This window comes from Cryptotermes secundus, unplaced genomic scaffold (genome assembly GCF_002891405.2).
Source record: "Cryptotermes secundus unplaced genomic scaffold, Csec_1.0 scaffold39, whole genome shotgun sequence".
Lineage (NCBI taxonomy): Eukaryota > Metazoa > Arthropoda > Insecta > Blattodea > Kalotermitidae > Cryptotermes > Cryptotermes secundus.
The window spans coordinates 670,929-690,718 of record NW_019723904.1 but is presented as its reverse complement, the minus strand read 5'-3'; the positions used below and the strand labels follow the sequence as shown (position 1 = coordinate 690,718).

Genomic DNA, 19,790 nt, shown 5'->3' with positions numbered 1-19,790 from the left:
ATTTCCAATCCTGTCGTAGGCAAAATGAGACGGAAAAGAGACTATAGGAGAAGTTGCGAAGATTAGGGGTTGTTACTCTTTCTCCAGTAATGCCTTAGTATTTAAAGTAAATCGAATGGCTATTCATTTATATCAGTGTAATTTTCTTTTATACCTATTATCACGTGACTTGATGATGTCATGCATTTATACCATTTTATTGAACGAAAACTGTCTACTTTGCTAAAATTGCGTAAAGTTATCACGTTAATCACGTTGGAGCTTGAAAGCACACCTCTTACCTTCGCACAAAGTGCAGGTTGTAGAGTTGCCTTTTTTAAGAAGTGCACATCAGTAACCACGGACCTGAAGGGCAAACTTATTACAGAGACGAGATTATAAGTAAAATCACAGTGCAGAAACTCATGCCGGTATTGTGACGCAAAGTTACGCACGAAGTCAACGTTAGCAATTTGAGGGGCATACCCGTTTCCGAAATTGGGAGGGGCCATAGTTGATCTCTAGAGAGGACAGGTTGCTAACTCCATGGAACAGAGTCATTCTTGAGCTTACATTCGCTCAACTAGCCAAGAAAATCTCTGCCTTTTATGGAAACCTAAGGTTCATTACCGTGTTCACAATAACAATTAGATTTTAATGTAGATATTCATTTGTTTCTAACAATGTGAGCCGCAATAGATCAGTCGGTAAAGCGAGCGGGCTACAGGGTGGGCGACCGAAGATCCGGGGTTCAATTACTCCTAGGGGTAAGATATATTTCTCTACTCCATAGCTTCCAGACGGGCTCTGAGGCCCATGTAGCCCCCTATACAATGGGCAACAGGGGTTGTTGTTATTGTTGTTGCTGTACTAGTAGTAGGATGGGGAGGAATGGGCATGCCTATCAGGATTTCCTGCAAAATCGCTTCCATTGTCCAGTCTCCATGTCATGTGCCGTCTGTTGAAACTGAGTCGTGAAAATGATCCACGTGTAATCGGCTCAAAGATGGCGGTAAGGTTGTCAGCCTTACGCGCCGGCTTCGCTTTACTCACCAGGAAAATTATTTAATTAATTCCTGGTACTCATTTCTGTTAGATTCTGAGTAAACCCCAGGGCATAGTGCGGCTGGAAGGATTAGGTCTAATGAAAAAAAATCCAGTGACCTTATCGGGACTTGAACCCGCGACCTTCCCGCTATGCGAATTTAAAGAGAAATTAGATCAAAGGCCTTAAGTCAGTGCTCAGAGAGGTCGAATATCCTGTGAAATTACATGGGTTTGAATCTGAGGTTTCTCTTTATTTGCAGTTATTTTATGCATCTTCAAGCCTCTGGTAGTGAGCTGGAGAAGTGGCAGTCTGAATGACATAAATTTATATTCAAGAGACTCCGTAAAAAAATGGTGTTCATATTATTTAATTTTCCAAATTAGCCATACGTCGCTTTAATATATGCATTAGACAATTTTATCCCCAACTTATGGGTGACGGTAAAGTTGTCCCTGTGCTTAATTATGTTCATTGTTCTTTCCAACAATTAGCAGTATTTTGTAGCCCCTGCAGTTGTTTTTGTCAGTGGTACTAATGATGTTTTATTTGGTAATTTCTTCACCGCGCAACTAGACTAGACGTATGTTTATGTCTCTTCTCTTTCTATGGATAACAGCATCACAATTTCATACTCCTTCCCTAATTACAACAGTGACTGGAACTTGACAATTAATCCATAGAGGAACTGGTATTTTCAGGCGATATTGCAGAATAGTATTTAATATCTGAAAAAGGAACTGGGACCCAAAACCAGAGATGACTGTATATACACACACACACAAAATCACACATATTTACTCTCAGTCACATGCTCAAGCAGATACACCAAAGAACAGGGACACCATCTTCATGTAAACATGCCTACAGATAAAGGACTTTCTTATGAGTTCATGAAGGCATTATTTTCAGGCAACAAGGAGCAGAAAATATGATAACGTTATGATTTGTTGTGTTGCAGTTGCATGGTTCACATTTGACCCGTGCCTCAGTCCCCCAGAGCTCCAGTTCTCGGAGGATAACTGCACAGTGTCTTGTGAGGGCTATGAGCATAGAGTAGCCCTTGGTAGTGTGGGCTTCTCACGTGGTATTCATTACTGGGAGTTCTCAATCAACAGATATGACTCAGATACTGATCCCAGCTTTGGAATTGCGCGCCTTGATGTTGCCAAGGACCAGATGCTTGGTAAGAACTGGAATGAGACAGGGCAGTTCTCTGCCTCACTATACTAACAGTCTTTAGGTGTAAGGACTGTTAGGTGAGACAGGACCAAGATAGAATGCCACTTCCCTCTTTAATGCATTTAATGAGACAAGAGAGGAATACAAAAATATTTCTTTATAACACATCACTGAATCCTTTGGCAGAATTTAAAGCAACAACCATTACAATTTCTTACAGTGACAGAGTGAACTGCTGATGTATTAGGGATGCTGCATTATCTGTAGAAATTTTGTAGCATCAGTGGGATGATTAACTGTGCCGCTGAAGAATGCTATCTTCTGGAAGACAACCAATGTTTCAGGGGAGCACATCACCCCCATCCTTAGGGTTGAAGAGTAACTAGCTTGTTATCTGCTTCTTGCTGGCTTCTTCCTTGGCATACTCTGCGACCCTGATGATGAAAGCGACGTGTTTCTCCAAAACATCAGTTGACTTTCAACAGACAACATGATGTTATATCGCAGAAGATACAATTCTTCATAGTCTCTGCTGTGAGAACTTCAGATCACATATAATATTGTTCATAATTTTTGTCAATCCATTTTAAGTTCTAAGCAGCAACCAGAAATTTCTGTTCTTTAAAATAAAGAATTACACAGGGCTACTAAGGCAGTGGTCTGTGCTTGTAAGATCACAGTGTATAGGGCAGAGGTTGGCAAAATTTTAAGGTAGCTGGGTCAGTTTTAATTATGTTCTTAGAAAATAACTTCTCAGAAAGGCACATTATAATTTCCATACTTTCTTCAACTGTTGCCAAAGAGAAATTTTGCACCAGCACATCTGTACTGGTTTATATCATTGTCTTCTACATTGTTATCATTGTTGTTATTATATTGAATTTGATATATACAAGTTAATGCAGTACAATATAATAACAATGTAATTATTATTTATTTGTATACAAGAAACAAGAATTATGCAAATATACATATAAATATATGTATAATATCTATATATTATTCATGACTCAATGAAAAATATGCTGCCTTATTAAATGCAACATCTATCCTTGGATATTTTAGAGAGCTGTTCAAGTGTATTATTATGAATTAATTACAGATGCTCTGTTTCCATTAATTTGACTTTTCTCCTTACATTTGTTCAGAATAATGCTCAAAGTTAAGACTTCCCATGCCTCTTCTGCCACTTACATAGGTACCCATTGTTCCTGAAATGGTCTGAAATACTTACCACCAAGACCAGTGATTTCTTACTCATAATATTTTGTCATTTGCACGTTAGTGGGATGAATCAACACATGTGTGAAGACTTATTTATTTATTTTGTATGTTATTTTTGGCTGTTATTAATAAAGACCTGATAGTTCCGACCCATATATAGGCTCATTCTTGATTCTACAAATGTCAAATTTAGGGGAAAATTATAAAATATTTGGAATTGAACCAAATGAAATATGTTTTTCTGATGAAAATAATGAAGAGTAAATAAACTTTTAGTTTCTTAAAATATGAAAATGAAAGTGATTTATGTAAAAATATTGAATTCAGTTTTTCCATTATTTTTTCCCTCCAGCTGATATCACATTCTTATGGCGAAAGAGCCGACTAAATATTGTTTATGTGTACCTATATATCCACAGTTTTGCAGGTAAGATTAAGAAATCTATAGGTGTTTGTGTGATAGAAATAATGCCTTGGCCTGCACAGGTGTTCTGTCATGGTTTGATAGGCCTAAATCTACACATTTCTTATGCCCTTAAGTAAATTGCAGTAACCTTCATTATAACAGACTAACAGGTGGGACAGGGTGTCTTATTGCCATTGTCCACTATAACCAAGTGAAAGGGTATTCACAGAAGCACAGCATGGAATACGTAGCCAGTACACACAATAAACATAGAATCACACTGTGTGATTAAATAATAGTTTTTATATTGGGGTTGCTTTTTATTTTAAATAGTTCTCTGACTACAGAACCTTCTTAATGCCTCAACATCTCCAAAAATTCATAATTGTAGACAGCCAGGTTTCATCCATTATATCTGAACTGTGTTATATCTAGGTCCATTACAAGGAGGGTTTTCTCATAGTGGGGGGTGGAGTTGAGTCGGGTCCACTCGGCACGGTGGCCACTGATCAGCCTATCGTACCTGCCCCAGGTGATTATGATGACAAAGAATTTGGTGGAATGAAGATTGGCAGGGGAAACCGAATTACTCGGAGGAAACCTACCCCAGCACCACTTTGTCCACCACAAATCCAACTTGACCAGACCTGGATTTGAACGCAGGCCACCGCAGTGAGAAGCCAGCGACTAACCTCTTGAGCTATGGCACAGCCTATGAGGGTTTACTATATATTAAAATTGGGTACATCTACTTCTATAAACAGATTAGTATTTGAAACTCTCATTAACTTCCTTGAAAAAAGAGAAATGGCCTATATTTCCTTCATGAGTTACAATTTGAATTTTCCAGGCAAGGATGATAAAGGCTGGAGTATGTATATAGACAGGCAGCGATCATGGTTTATGCATGGGAGTGTTCATGAGCAGCGGTCAGAAGGAGGGATCCAGCCTGGCTCAACTGTTGGTGTACTACTTGATCTTGACAGGCATCAACTTAGTTTCTACGTGAATGAAGAACCACAGGTTTGTGTAGCATCGCACGTTAAACTGTTGGTCAACTCTGCCAGCAACATTTAGATCTGCCATCCTCTCTCATTATCATGCAGGAGTCTGCATATTTCTTATTCCTGGTAACATAAACTGGATTCTGATACTGCAGAATTACAGAAATGTCATAGTGCCACTGCTGGAGAACAAGAAAGAAAACTGAAGGGAAGTGATAGCACAGGGTAAGACATCATACTAATATTAAAAAATTCCTGGGTCTGATCTCCATCTGGATATGGGATCAGATTTCTGTGTATGTAGATGTCACAAAAGAGAAATATTCTTCCATGAAACTGCAGGTTCTTTCTGCTAACAGAATCTATCTCACTTGTGCTCTCTTCTGAGAAATACAAATTCATTCTTCTCGGTGAGTAGACAGAAGCCAGAGTAGTTGATAAGAACAAAACACAATGAATTTGTCACTGGCAAACACTGTGTATTGAAATGTGCATCAGTTCTGAATGAAATGTTCTGTTGCAGGGCCCAATAGCATTTCAAGACTTGTATGGAGTGTTCTACCCAGCAGTGAGCCTGAATCGAGGTGTATCTGTTACGCTGCACACTGCCATTGATCCACCATCAGATAGTGATGAGAGTTGAGAAGCATCTGAACTAAAACTCCTGCCTACATATCTTTCTCTTAGCAATTCAGAATAGAACATCCTTATCGCCCTCACCAAAGTGAGAGAGTCTCCGTTTCAAAACCTACAAACTCTGTATACTATTCTGCCCATAAAGTATCCGACCATGGGCCAGGAAAACAAAGTTCTGTAGCTGGGTGGTTACAATACCTAATCGCCTTCAAAGTAGGCCCCTTGTGACTCCACACACTTATCCCAGTGGGCCTTTCATTGCTGGAAGCAATTCTGGAAGGCTTCTTTTGGAATGGCATGCAGCTGCGCCGTCACATTCTGTATGATGTCCTCGCAGCCGTCAAGACGGGAGCCTTTTAGCGGTGTCTTCAATCTCGGGAACAGCCAGAAATCACAAGGAGCCATGTCAGGAGAGTAGAGAGCCTGGTGAACCTGCGGAATGTCATGCTTGGCCAGGAAACCCTGGATCAGGTGTGATGAATGAGCTGGGGCATCGTCATGATGCAGCTGCCAGAGATGCGTGCGTCCCACAGATCTGGTCTCTTATGCCAAACTACATCACAAAGATGGCGGAGGACTTCTTGGTACTACTCCTTATTGACAGTCTGGCCTAATGGTGCGTACTCATGTTGCACAACACCCCGGTAATCGAAAAAAACAGTCAGTATCACCTTCACATTGCTCCGAAGCTGTCATGCTCTTTTGGGCCTCAGGGATGTTGGATGCTTCTATTGTGATGCCTGGACCTTGGTTTCTGGGTCATATCTGTACATCCATGACTCGTCACCAGTGATCACAGTCTTCAGGAACTCAGGATCCCTGTTGGTGCACTCCAGCATGTCCTGTATGACCTCAAGACGGAGTTGTTGCTGCTCCGGGGAAAGCAGCTTGGGCACAAATTTTGCCGCCACTCTTCACATGCCCAAATCCTCAGTTAAATTGTGTTTGCGGAACCTCTGCTGATCCCAACCTCATCAGCAACTTCATGAATGGCCAAACAATGGTCCTCCATGATCAGTATCCGCACTTTTTCAATGACATCAGCATTGACGGTCTCCCGGAACACTGCTCACTGTCTGCCGACATACGGCCATGTTTAAAGCGGTTGAACCACTCTTTAATTTGAGTGACACCCATTGCATCCTCGCCGAAAGCCTGCTGAATTTTGTGAATTGTTTCCGCTTGGGTATCCCCAAGTTTCTGACAAAACTTAACGCAGTATCGCTGCTCCAAGCGTTCTGTCATCTTGAGCGAAATGAGAATGCAACGAACACGTGTTACATGACTTCACTATCTGCTAGCAACAGACACATCCGGCAGTGTTGCAAGTCAGCAAAAAATCATGCATGCGCATGAAAGTCCCTTCTACCACTACGCTCAGTTTCTCCGCCCCTTTTGCCATTACTTACAGCAGCAAAAAATAAAGTCGGATACTTTTTGGACAGCGGTGTAGTTGTAATGGAAGAGATAAACCCAGTCACCATTAGAAGATAAGAAAGGGATTAGAAGTAATTATATGTGATGCTTTGCCATGCATCTAAGCAGAGATGTCAGTACTTTATATTGTCAAAATATAGACCATTATGCAGTATTAAGACATGATCTACCCACTTCTTTTTTGTGAGATAAGTATGCACTCAGCCCCATAAAAGTTTGTTCACATTCTGACATGAAAATTCCATGCTTCCATATCCCTCACCAATAAACGTGTATCCCCAAATCATGAAATTTAAAGTGCTAGATTGATGAGTGCAAATTATAACCACTATGAGAATGTCTTTACATACAAATAAACATTCTATCCAATTGCTTCACTTGTTTGTATCAGACTTGTTACGATTTCTTTGAGTATGCAGTTCAGAATATGTTGTAAAACAGGAAGAATAAGATGTAGTTTACAGAAAAGAAACATAACCCTCAGGATAATGTAACTAAGATGAAGAGAGTATGATAAAATGTTTAATTGAAATTTCACATAAAATTATCTTTATGCTGATATTTATAAAGGTAGTTTTACAGGGCAAATTTATTGGCCTTGGGGTGAAACACAAGATCTCTTGTTAGGGCTGTCAAATTTTCTTTCAAAGATCATGACCTTTGCCTATTCTAAAGCTTAACAACAATCCCAGCATAACAAGAAGGCCATCTTGAGAATTGTGTCCCCTTTGCTCTTCATCATGCACTATTGGCTGATTGTCTGTGATCAATTTCATGTCACTAATCATTCTAATTACAACATTCCACTCTTTTTCTAGTAATTGATGACATGGATTGAACAGAAGGGCTCCAGTTTTACCATCAGCTGAAGTTGATATCTGTGCCAAAATTGGAACACAAACCACAATTTGTGAAATTGTTCATATATAAAAATAAAGATTTTAACTCAGCACTCCAGCAGATATTAGACGACTCAATGAAAGTATCATGCATCATGTCAACCTGTCATACAGTTGCTGATCCCTGCTGTACCTTGCTATGTACCTTATAAATGACCCAGAACAGAAGTCAGAGAAGAGCAGCTCTGCCCTCCAAAATAGTTTATTGAATACAATTCTATATTCGGTTACTGTAAGTGAACTGAGGTGATCACGAAAATGACAGGATACTGCTTGTACATAGAAAAACAAAAGTTTTAAGATAATAGCATGTAGAGTGGAAACCCATACGCGCACATTAAAAGAAACACATTTGAAGAGCAGCTGTTTGGAGAATGATGATTTAATGTATGTGTCTTTTAAGGATCTTAAACTCACCTTTCTAAGAAAGAAGTGTAAATTATACAGGTGTCCCATAAATTAACTATAAGCAGGACTGAAGTTCTGATGAATCTGTGACATGCTCAACATATCCACCATTCATGCTGATACAAATGCACAGAACAGCATGAATTGTTCATAGTGTGTTCTTGCATCATGCAACGAGTTCGCCCTTGAGTATCCTGTTGCCTGTGGTTGTGTAACACAGTACACTAGAGCTGGTTGGTTTTGAAAACTCTCTCCTATCACTTACAATCTGTTTTTCTTACCACCCCTCACCCTCTGTTGTACATACTATTGTAGATACTGAAGCGTTTTAATAGACATAAGGGTGTGTGAACAGTTCCTTGTTGTCAGTATGGTTAAAAGGGATTTTTCTGTATTCAGTGTAAAATCAATTTTGAACTTGCTGGCAATTGTATCAATGTTGTAATTTTTTAATTATTGCGAGATGACCCTGTTGTAAAATAGGGGTGAATAAACTGTGACATACATAAAATGGAGACTGTCAAGCAGTTATACAGAGCGTTTCTAGACAAGTTGAATATGACTTCACCAACCGTGAGAAAAAAAATAATACTAGGAGCTGGGTGTGTTTTAAGTGCTAAGTGGTTATACAGAGACGCCATCAGATGCATAACCATGTGGTTATTATTTATCTTGTATGATTGGATTGGCACCCGTATATTACTCTGTGAAACTCACATTCACTGTTTGGTGGTAAAAGACTTAGCAGTTACAGGCATACATTAAATGAGATGTACTCTGTTAAAGAAAAAGGTTGAGTTACCCTCTCACTATGACCGTGCCATAGCTCAAGCGGTTAGTCGCTGGCTTCCCACCATGGTGGACAAAGTGGCACTGGGGCAGGTTTTCTCTGAGGACTTCGGTTTCCCCTGCCAATCTCCATTCCACCAATTGCTCCACAATCACCCTCACCTATCATCTGGGGCTGGTACAATAGGCCAGAAGTAATCTTCAGTCAGTTTTACTCGTACGTTAGTCAAGACTCAGATGAGTCCTCCATTCCTTAGTGAAAATGAGCAAATTCAGAGAAATTGGTATACCTGTAGTGAGAGGAGTTGTTGAAACTCTGCAATTATTATTTCATAAACTTAACTGCATGTCCTCTGACCACTCATATGTTGAAGCTCTGTAATGCTTGAAAGAAAAAATCTCCATGAATGTGACAGTAAGCGTCCAGAGTTTTCAACCATTTCTTTATGAACAGGGTGATCATAAGTGTTGGACATTCCTGACATGCTTAGGTACATGTGTACTTTTCTGATTGCTGAAAGTGTTTCTGTTAGAAATATTACAAAGTTTAAGCACACTCAGTTCTGCATGTAAATACTTATTTTCAAATGTTTTATACACTGAAAATATTTTAAAAAGACACATAGTGTAATCTGATGGCACAGCAAAGTTCATTCTGCACATGATTACATTTAAAATGCAGAATGGTCAGAACCTAAAGTTGAGCATGTAAATTTGTAATTAAATTAAAATTTAATCTTACCCAAAACTTGTTTTTGCAGTTGTATGTAATTTTTTACAGCCATTTTTATTTATTCTAGTAGTGCCATTGTAAAATCAATTTACATTTACTACATGAAGGCCATGATAACATAACATTATAACTTATACTCCTGTAACATAAGGATCATGTTCTGAAAGAGTTGTCTTTAATATGAACCCAGATTTATGGAATAAAGATTAGAATGAAGTTGATTATTTCTTCTCATTCTTTCAGCCTAACTGCATTAAGGCACACCATACCCTATCTTGTTAAAAACTGTTACTGAATATCAAACTGCTCACTAATTATTTTTTCTAATGGGAACCTCAGATGTACATCATTGGAACAGTTAAATGGTAGGGAACTTTTACATACATGTAAAGATGTTAAAAATGAATAGCTGTTAAGCAGATATCTTCAGAGATGTCCTGTAATCCCTTAGATGGTTAATTTCTGTCTCACTTCTTCCTACTATGGTAAAATAAGAAGATTAAGATAATATTTCAAAACACCTTACTATTGTCAGTTTTTTTTTTAATCATAAAGACAAATCCCAGAAACTTACTGTATATCCAGTTAAAGGTAAAGTTTTCCTTGTATTTAACTAATTAAGCACTATGCCATGAAGGCATCTGGATTAGTGGATGTATAGATTCCATCCAGCTAGTAATCTTACTTATCATTAGTCACTGTACTTTACCACGCTGCTCAACATCTGTTCATCTGTACAGTTTGTGATGATATATGAATAGAGCACATTAAATGGTCAGTTTTTCATGCAGTTTATGCATTTAAGTTTTAAGTAATGCTGAGAAAGTAATATATCCTGTTTCACATGCCCTAATAGACTTCCAACTACAGTATTTATAACACAGCAATTATCATTAGTAGATTTATAATTGTTCAGTGTAAATATTTATATTGTACTTAATATATCACATTATGTTGTATCCTGCTGGTTACAAATGTAATTTGTTTTTTAGGTTATGTTCCATTTATGTAGGGCTGTCAAGGGCTGAACCAAGTAAATGGTTCTTTGTGTAAAGATGCAGGGAGCATAATTTAACATTAGGATTATTGAGAGGCGTGTCAAATTCTGAGTGAATTTATCACAAAATTCTTTCCTTATCAAGGCTGCATCTCTGTGACACACCTACATTAATGCATATAAGTAGTGTGTGTTCCATTTACATATATTTGACTGTTGGCACCTGGTACAAATATGTTGTTTAAACAGACTTAATTCAGTAAGTGTTTTTCAGCATTCCCTGTTTCCTCACTATATCAAGTTTATGTCACCTTGTTGTGGATCATTTTTAACCGCTACAGTTGTTTCCTGTTTCTACAAGCTATAAAAGACCATATAACTACAGTTTAAATTAGTACTTTAATCACACACGAGAGATCACAGAAGTATTCTATTCTGCACCTACCATCCAACATTTCAGTGAATATTATTGATGATGTTACAAGCTGCTTTTTTGACTTGCAAGATTACTAATATTTTATAAGCACTACTTTGTATCCCTTGTAAATTTGTATATTGGAACATTATTGCTAATAAACAACTTTTGAAAATTGTGTAAATAGTTGCATTCAGAATAAAAGGCACTGTCATAATCACAGACTTTGGGGCAATTTAAATTTTAGTGCAAGGAAGAAAGTAAACCCAATGATCCAAGGAATCCTCATTGTGAATGCTTTGTTCTAGATATAACCTACTCTCTAACTAGGGTTTTTAGGTGTTCTGTATATTTATGTATAAAGAAAGTCTCTTGTGGAATATTGTGGACATGTGTCCACACGTCTCATTTCCCAAACCTTTTATAGATACTGATGAAATTTAGTGTGTGAGGATTGTATCGAACATTGGCATGTGAACTTCATTTTCATTCTTGTTGATAAAATAGGAGACCCCTTTATGAAAGGCAATAATACATTTATTCTTATACTTTATTACATACACATCCAATCAAGAAAAATATCTAGTAAAAACTATAGATCTCAATGAAATCTAGTACCTGTCATTTGCATATTTCTTACGTTGCATTGTTTTGAGAATATAATTTTGAATATTTAAGATTCTGTTTTGAATGCAGAGAACACATGAAAACACTAACAGTATCCACCTTTCAAGTGTTGTTTGGAAAAATTAAAAAGTTCAAGATTGAAATTATGAACTCAAACATAGTAAAGTGTGAAAACCAGTGTCCTGCAATTAGTCCTTTTTATTATCAAAAGTTCCATACATACCTAGAAATGGAATAGCAGTAAATTCTTGAAGTCCTGGATAAAGTGTGATGTTTCCAAAGATTTTCTTTTATGTAGAGAGCTTGAAGCTGACTACATACTCATATCTGTCTAGAACCAATTACCTCTCCAATGTGTATGAGAAACATAGGAAATACTTTAATTCTGACCAACAGCTACTGGGTTTATAACATAAAGAAACCCAGGCACAATTTGTATTTGTATTTATTTTCATTCGTTTTTGCTACACAGTGACACTTCGACAAGGAGCAAGTCATTTGGCAATACAAGTTAACAAAATAAATCTACAAAGTTACAAGCATACTACCAACATTTGTTACAATCATAAGCAATACACTTGGTCGACTTACGACCACAAAAAAATGAAAAATAAACGATGATTAAAATGTAAAAGTTTTTAAAAATAAATTATAAAGATGATAAACAGATTAGAAAGGTTAAAAAATAATGTTAATAAATATATGGCCAATATACAACCAGAACGACTTACGACCCATCAGTCAGAATGGAAGTCGGTGGTAAGTCGACAACCAAGTGTATATAATAAATACAACATTTAGAAAAAATACACAAACTACTATATACAACACATGAATGGCTATGACATCCAAACAGAAGTACTTGCATCATCCATTTTTTTATTAAAACTAACAAATTCATTTAGGGGGCATGCGGTAGCGTAGTTGGTTGAGGGGCTATGCTACAAGCCAGAAGGTCTCGGGTTCCAAGTCCCGATGAAGTCATTGGATTTTTTCAATTGACCTAATCCTTCCAGCTGCACTATGGCCCTGGGGTTCACTCAGCATCTAACAGAAATGAGTACCAGGAATTAATTAAATAATTTTCCTGGGGAGTAAAGTGCAGCCGGTGCATAAGGCTGACAACCTTACCACCATCTTTGAGCCGATCGTGTAGATGATGTGGGACCTTCAACGTCTCACAACCCTGTGGGCCTTCACGGCCTGTTACAGGGATAGCTTTACTTACTTACTAACAAATTCATTTATCGTATAAAAAGAATGTTTCAGTAAAAAGGATGTTAAGTCTTTTTTAAAAGCGGAAAAACCCACCAAGTTTTTTTTATTTTGTTTGGCACCTTACTAAACAATTCTATCCCCATATTTACCACACCTTTTTTTTTAAATACTGTAGTTCCTGCAGAATTGAACATGAAAATCCTTGTTTATTCTTGTATTATAACTATGAATATTTATATTTTGGATCAAATCTGCTTTGTGCTTTTTATGTAACATAACACCTCTGAGATATACAAAGAAGTGACCGTGAGGATGCCATGATCTTTAAAAATTTGCCTGCATGACTCTTGTTTACCAAGTCCACTAATTATTCACAGCCCCCTCTTCTGCATTTTAAATACAAACCTTTATACTATCACCTTTGCCCCCCAAAATATTATCCATATCTCAATAACGATTGAAACTTTCCAAAATAAAAGGCTTTTTAACATATTTGGACTCAAAACTCCTCTTAGTGATTTAATTATATAGGATATTTTACTAAGTTTTGAATATAATGACTGAATGTGGGTATTCCATTTAAGGTTTTCTATAATATCTATACCTAAAAATCTCAGTTCCGATGAGTAAGCAATTTCCAAGTTATTATAGAGTATTTGCGGCCTAACTTCAAACCTATTTTTCTAAGATGGAATGACATAGCAACTGTTCTTTTAATATTTATTGAAAGGTTATTTACCTGAAACCATGTTTCAAGCTGTTTCACGATTTTATTTATTTTCTATTGCGCTACATCTTTATCCTATCAATAACAAGTACTTTAATATCATCTGCAAACAATACCATTTCCACACCTTGTACATTTAATGGGAGATCATTTACATACAGAACAAACAGTAGTGGTCCCAGAATTGACCCCTGTGGTATCCCATGTATTGTTTCTCTCAAGGGTGATATATATATGTATTTTGGATTTTTTATTCAGGTGATTTATTTCAACAAATTGTACTTGGTGAGAAAAGATTTAAAACATAAATTAGTAACCCCTCTGATCCCATAGTAATTTAATTTATCTAGTAATACATTGTGGTCTATCACATCATATGCCTTTTTCAAGTCAAAAAATATTTCTATAACATGTAACCGTCTATCCATCGCCTCCTGTATACTCTCAATGAAGGTCTGGGAAGCTGTTTCCATCAATTTGTTTTTCCTAAATCCACTTTGCACTTCTGTTAATATGGTATATTTTGTTACAAAGGCTATCAACCTGTTATACACCAATTTTTCTAGTATTTTGGAGAAAACCGGCAAAACTGATATTGGCCTGTAGTTACAAACTTCCTGTCTTTCCCCTTTTTTATACAGTGGTCTTACTTTAGCTATTTTCATCTTATCTGGAAAGACCCCCGATTTTAAAGAGGCACTGAAAATATGTACTAAAGGTTTCTTTATGTAATTTGAGCATCTCTTAGCTAAATATTCTGGAATTTCATGAAAGCCTGCAGATGGTTTATCTTATTACCCTCTCTATTTCAATTTCGGTAACAGGGAGCCAACACATTGTGTTCATTTGATATTGAATCCTCTGTTGTGAGGTTTGTACTAGAGAATGGTTTGTATTATTGTACCAGCCACAGATGATAGGTGAGGGTGACTGTTGAGCAATTGGTGGAATGAAGTTTGGCAGGGGAAACCGAAGTACTCGGAGAAAACCTGCCCCAGCGCCACTTTGTCCACCACAAATCCCACTTGACCAGACCCGGGATCGAACCCAGGCTGCTGCAGTGGGAAGCCAGCGACTAACCGCTTGAGCTATGGCGCAGCCTGAGGAATGCGTATAGGATATTGGTGGGAAAGCCAGAAGGAAGGAGACCACTGGGAAGACCAAGGAGTAGGTGAGTGGACAATATTAAGATGAAACTTAGAGAGCTAGGATGGGACGCTATGGGTTGGATTGATCTGGCTCAGAATAGGGACCAATGGAGGGCTCTTGTCAACACAGTAATGAACCTTCGGGTTCCATAAAATGCTGGGAAATTCTTGAGTAGCTGCAGAATTGGCGGCTCCTCCAGAAGGGCTCAGATCCATGAGTAAGTAAGGAAGTTTGTGAGATTTGAACCCCACACTTGTCGGTACCTTGATGCCCCAGCATTGTGAGTACATATTCTATCAACCTATACTCTAAAATTTCTATGGAGCACTGGTCTCCAGTAAGGGTGTGTTCTGTCGTTCTTGCAGAACAGAACTTGATCCCGAATCATGTGTTTATTTTATATCTAGAGGGAGCTCTCTCGCAATTCTCGCGGAATGTAGCAAGTAAAGGGTCTGACACTTGATGTGTCAACAAGTCTTTATTTCTTTGAACAGGAATTTATTAACCCCAAGGTCGATTTTAGCCACCAAAAACTCTCGTCGTTTCTTTAATTGTTCCATGCTTCTACTGTCTAAACCAATAGGGTTTCTACTCGAAATGTCGGCAAAGAAATGACTGGTGCCACTGATATATTGTATTGTCGGATCGTATTCCTGGAGTTGCATTATCCAGCGGGTTACCCGAGCAGAAGTAGATTTGCATTTCTTCAGAAACGACAAAGCTTTGTTCTCGAATATACGGTAGTTGGGTGACCTACCACGTATATTCTGAATTTCTGAAATGCATATACCAGGGCCACCAGTTCTTGCTCACAGGTTGAATAACGCTGCTCCTTGGGAGTTAGGACTCTCGAAGCGGTGGATACTATCTGTATCTCATCCGAACTGTTTTTCTGGGTCAGAATTGAAGTGATCCCCAGATTACTGGCATCCGTGTAAATGGCTAAGGCCAATCGTCGCGTGAGTGGATGAGTTGAACGCTACGGGCAAAACACTCTCGTTGCTTCAGGAAAGCTTCCTGTTTTTCTCCCGTCCATTCCCACTTATCCCCTTGTTTTAAAAGCGGAAGGCGGGGTGGGGCGACATAATTCGCATAGCCGATAATGAAACGGCTATGGTAGTTACAAGTTCCCAGAAACTGCCAAAGCTGTTTGCAGTTTTTGGGCGCTGGATAATTTAAAATGGCCAGCATCCTTTCGGGATCTGCTGAAACTCCGGTCTTATTGATACAATGACCCAGGAACTCCACCTCTCGACAAAAGCGGAATTTCATGGCATTTAATGTGAATCCTGCTTTAGCCAATCTATGGTTCACAATATCAAAGTGTTTCGTATGTTCCTCGAAAGTACGAAAGTGAACCAGAATGTCGTCCAGGTAAAAAACCACAAAAGCCTCAGTATCGCTTCTCAACGCTAACGTAAGAGCCCCTTATGAAAGCAGATAGTGTTCTTGAAACCGTAAGGAACCCTCTTAAACTGGTACACGGTAGAACTAAAAAGGAAAGCTGTATATTTCCTGGAGTCTTCGTGAAGTTCTACTTGTAAATAAGCGGAGCTCAAATCCAGTGAGGTCATGTAGTTAGGTCCACTAAATCTTTGTAGCCATTCTTGCAGGAGTGGCGTACGTTCGTAATCGGGGTTGGTGTACGGATAAATTTTGCGTGCGTCTACACAAATCCTGGGCTTCTTGCCGTCTCGTTGTACCATCATTAAAAGGTTCAAGAAAGATGAGTTTCCAATTTCCATAATATCAGACTTTTATCATCTGATCTATTTGTGATTTAACAGCTGGCCTTAAAGCGAAATGGATAGGTCTGCTATATCCCCCTACTGGGCAGTTGGTTTCTACCTGAAACTTGTAACTAAACAGTTTACATTTCCCCGGTCGGGAGGTCATATTATCTATGTATTTAACAAGCACGCGGAGAAGTTCTTTCTTCTGTAATGCAAGATTGGAATTCTCATTGACCAGATGAGCTAGATCAGCTTCTTGTAAAGATCTCGGATGCGGCACACGTTGTGGATAGGAATCATAGTAGCTACACTCTGAGCTATGTTCACACATCGGCACGTCGTTACTAACGACTAAAACATTGCGACTACAATCGTCCGTCACGCCTGGAAGGTAACTGCAGAGGTAATTACTTCGTCTCTCTCACAACCATTTTTATCCTCCATTCCAAGGATGGATTTGTTACCTTGTGAACTCTTCGTAGGATTTGCGGCTCACCTTACGTGACTCTTATCAGACATTACGTCATCATTTTGCAAGCTCGCTAGCTTGTTTATGCTTTCCGTTATCGGGCTGGCAGCTACAGAACCGTACATTCCTCTAGGAACTGACATCCTAGAATAACATAATTAGTAAGCTGTGATGAAACCGCGAATACTCCTTCAAATTTACTTTCACCTATATTGAATTCGACTATGGCCTGTATTCTAACTTTATTACAACGCTTACCAAAAGCTGTTATCAAAACTACTCCTCCAAGAGGTAACGTAAGAACGTCAATACCTGTCTATCATTTTTACATAAACCCTTTCAAACAACAAATTTACTTCACTCTTTGTCTCAAGAACAGCTATGGCTTTACATTTATCACTGAACGTAATTTCTATCTGTGGGCTCTTATCCAGTTTATCCTCATATACGTGTACATACAACAAGTTGCTCCATTGTATTAAACTCTTCAAAACAGTCATCTAATTCAGTTGGACTAGCTGGTTACTAATATTAGTTTCACTGGGAAAGGTAAGACCTGAGGCGTTGTGATCTTCAACATTAGGAAACATTCGATTTGTACTATTGCTAGAACTTAGTTTTCTAATTTCTACTATCGTCAACTTCTGCTAGGACCGTCTGTCTTTCTATTCGATTTGGAACTATGTTGCAAAAAGTTATCGCCACATTGTGAATGCTCTTTATCATAGACTTTCGTCTTCCGCTTGTCGAAAACGACTTTTAAGTCGTGGACGACTTGATTTTCCAACAACAAATTTTCGATTTACCGTCAGATGGTACATCTAAGGTACTCACCAAAATTTCCTAGATTCATCTAGTTTACGTCTTTTTCGCCTGTTTCCTGAATTTTCCTCTGAAATCTTGTCAGTGAAAAGTGATGAACCGTTGGAACTGTTCAATTCAGCAATGGCAACAGGTTGCTGTTTCAGCGTTCACTGACAGTTTTACGTTTGCTACAAGTATTCCTAAAAAAAGAATACATGAATTTTCAAATCCTGTATTATCACTCTTACTAGGAGTGGCGGTTTGAGGGTCAAGCAGAGCAGCACAATCATGGGTTTCCTTGTGAATTCTCAATTTCTAATTCACTGTTTTCCAAATTGATCACTTCGAACTGCTTCTCGAAATATTTTTCTTCTTCAGATCGAATCAGCTCACCTCTCCCCCTCATCGCCTTAAACCTTTGTCTGAGGTTTCTTTTTCTGTATTTTTAGTGTAACATTTCTCTGAATCCAAACTAATTAACCTGTTTACAGTATTTGTTGGCATTTGCTCATGAGATTCTGGTTCCTCGTAGATTTCTTTCTCATTCTGTACGTTTTTAAGTTTTCCTATTTCTGGTATAACCTCATCTTTTACTTCCTCTTGAAGATGATTAAATCTAATGTCTAAATTTTCCTTTGGTTTTTCATCACGCAAGTCAGTTTTAACCCGCAAATCTTCACTGTTAGGCTCAATTTTCTCATAAGATTTAGCATAGCTAGAATTAATGCCCTCCTGAAGATTAGCACTATAAGACTCAATACTTTCCAACAATTTAACATTGTCTTGTCGTATCTCTGCTATTACTGATTCTATACTTTCCCAAATTTTAGCATTTTCTGATTTTAAGTCTTCGTAAAACTTAGTATTACTTTACTGAAGTTTAACATTGTCAGTTTCCATGTTCTGTTGAAGTTTAGCATTATCTTGTCGAAGTACAGTCATATTCTCCTTCATTTTGGCGTTGTTTTCCTGAAATTTTGAATCTATATCGTCTTTGAACGCTGCCATAATATTAGCTAGAAAGTTTTTGAGATCCTCATGTTTGTCTTGAACATGTTCTGGCACAGTAGTCGGTTGAATCGCCGAAGGATCACTTATTTCGCCTGGTTTTATACACTTCGTTTCACTTCACACTTTATTTTCCAGCGAAAGACTCGCCATTTTAAGTGGGGTGTTACTAACCTTTTCGCTGTTCCTTACAGTGTTGAGTTCGGTGTTTGTCGCTCTGCTGGTTTGTTACCCCTTGTTGTTGCGAAGACTTCGGCCTCGCATTGGTCGCCACTTGTAGCAGTTTAGTTTCTGTATGTGCACTGTCGCCACGGATAGGGTGAAGGGTTTAAGTCGGACACAGCTGCTCGCTGCGAATCGCCTTTTAGCGACTCCTGAGAAGCAGTCGATGACGTAGCCTCACCTTTGCAGTTGTTTGGGGCGCCACCCAGTCGGGAACATGATACTATTACCCGGGCCGTTAAGTGGACCTTGGCTTCAACGAAGGCGGTCACACAAAATTCACGAACAACTTCAACACATACGCTTTATTTTACATTGAAGAATGACATCGTTGTTATACTTGTACTGACGACTACATACAGTCCTCTGCGCCTCCTTTGAGGAACTACGCGATCACGCGTCCTAACAGTTCAAGTACCAGGCTACCAGGCTTTGTCTGTCTTTGAACAAAGAATTACGTTACCACCCTCCTGCCGCTTGGCATGACATCATACAGTAACAGGCTTTCTTCATTGGTCATACATTGGGCATATTATATTGCGTGATAATGTACGCAGTTCCGTCAAATTCATACTTTAAGTATGTAAATTACAAGTTATATAAAAGAAATTAAATATGTATACAGGGTGTTTCACGACTTTAGGGCATAACTGCAGGAGGTGATTTCCTAGGTCTTTGT

The 19,790-nt window shown here is 38.4% G+C and overlaps 1 protein-coding gene across 3 annotated transcripts in view; it reads left to right on the top strand.

The window, feature by feature from the left end:
* The window catches only part of LOC111861915 (E3 ubiquitin-protein ligase TRIM9), a 422,827-nt gene extending 417,112 nt beyond the window's left edge, over window positions 1-5,715 (top strand). For all 3 annotated transcript variants that reach the window (XM_023846878.2, XM_023846877.2, XM_033750502.1), the window contains 3 exons: window positions 1,986-2,210; window positions 4,687-4,859; window positions 5,364-5,715. In XM_023846878.2, the coding sequence (XP_023702646.1) occupies window positions 1,986-2,210; window positions 4,687-4,859; window positions 5,364-5,483 (518 nt within the window). In that variant the 3' untranslated portion in view covers window positions 5,484-5,715. The remainder of the gene's footprint in view (window positions 1-1,985; window positions 2,211-4,686; window positions 4,860-5,363) is intronic.
* Window positions 5,716-19,790: the final 14,075 nt, after the last annotated feature.